The following is a 1,230-nucleotide window of genomic DNA, read 5'->3' as shown; positions in this document are numbered from 1 at the left end:
CTCACCTACACTGACTACCCAGCTCACCTGCGCTGACTCAGACCTCACGGTCACCACTGCGCACCCGGCCAGCTCACCCACACCTGCCGGCCGCGTCACCGGCTCTGACACACTCACCTCCCCCAGGGAGCCCCGCCCGCCCTTTGGGCTCACAGCTCACCGCTGCCCCCACAGGGCCCACGCAGGCCCCAGCACCATATTCTCCAATCTCTCTGAACCCTGCGATCTCAGGGCCTCTCCACGTCTCTTGAGGATTGCTATGGGTACTATGGACTCTATTTTGTATATCACTACCTACAGCACTCTAATCCAGAAAAGGTACTGAAGCATTTGTTCATCACTGATTTACCTCCACTAATTATTTTAATGAATACTTAATGAGATTCACAAATAAAATGATTTGAAGATCAGTGGGAGCGAGGTAGGAGGGCACACACCTACAATCCCAGTCCTTGGGGAGGCTGAGGCAGGATGGTGTAAGTCTGTGCCAAGCCTGGGCCACTTAGCAAGACTCGGTCTCAAAAATGAAAAATAAAAGGAATGGGAATGTGGCTCAGAATAAAATGTTCAATCCAGCCGGGCGTGGTGGCGCACGCCTGTAATCCCAGCACTCGGGAGGCTGAGGCAGGAGGATCCTTTCGAGTTCGAGCCCAGCCTGGGCTACAAAGTGAGCTCAAGGCCTGCCTGAACTGCATAGTGAGACCCTACACACATTAGTAACACACAACTGTGCTCAACTGCACAGCTGAGCATCTGGTCCACATGCGAGACTCACTTGGTAAGGACACTGCAGAAGAGAGGCACGTAGGGCTTCAGCTCCTCGGAAAGTGTGTTTAAGTTGGAAAAGGCCCGGAAGTACACCACACCGTTCGTGGGCTGGGCGCAGTACTGCACAGGGATTTCTCCGGCTAGAAAATCCAATGTGAGTCATTTTTAATCAATATTTAAGAAATAGTGCTAATGCTTTTCAAATGGAGATTTAAAACTTGACAGAAAAATACTATTCACTTGCTAGTTTATATAAACTTGCTGTTGTACTTTGATAAAAAAATGGAAACAATAACAACATTATCACTGCTTTTCAAAAAATGGGAATGAAAGAATAGTCACATTCTTCCAGCTTCATAACTGGTTCACCAGCGTTTCTGGTTGTAAACCCCCCTCTACCCAGCTCACCTGCGCTGACTCAGCCCTCACCTACACTGACTACCCAGCTCACCTGCGCTGACT

At 49.5% G+C, this 1,230-nt stretch overlaps 1 protein-coding gene across 1 annotated transcript in view; it reads right to left on the bottom strand.

Annotated features, from left to right (window-relative positions):
* The window catches only part of Pitrm1 (pitrilysin metallopeptidase 1), a gene marked incomplete at its 5' end in the record, with an annotated part of 30,581 nt that overhangs the window by 9,868 nt on the left and 19,483 nt on the right, over window positions 1-1,230 (bottom strand). Inside the window, 1 exon segment of the mRNA XM_013513654.1 lies at window positions 776-908. Coding sequence (XP_013369108.1) covers window positions 776-908 — 133 coding nt within the window.

Source organism: Chinchilla lanigera, unplaced genomic scaffold, assembly GCF_000276665.1.
Source record: "Chinchilla lanigera isolate Chin_1 unplaced genomic scaffold, ChiLan1.0 scaffold00020, whole genome shotgun sequence".
NCBI classification, from domain to species: Eukaryota; Metazoa; Chordata; class Mammalia; order Rodentia; family Chinchillidae; genus Chinchilla; species Chinchilla lanigera.
This window is presented reverse-complemented; position numbering and strand designations above follow the sequence as displayed.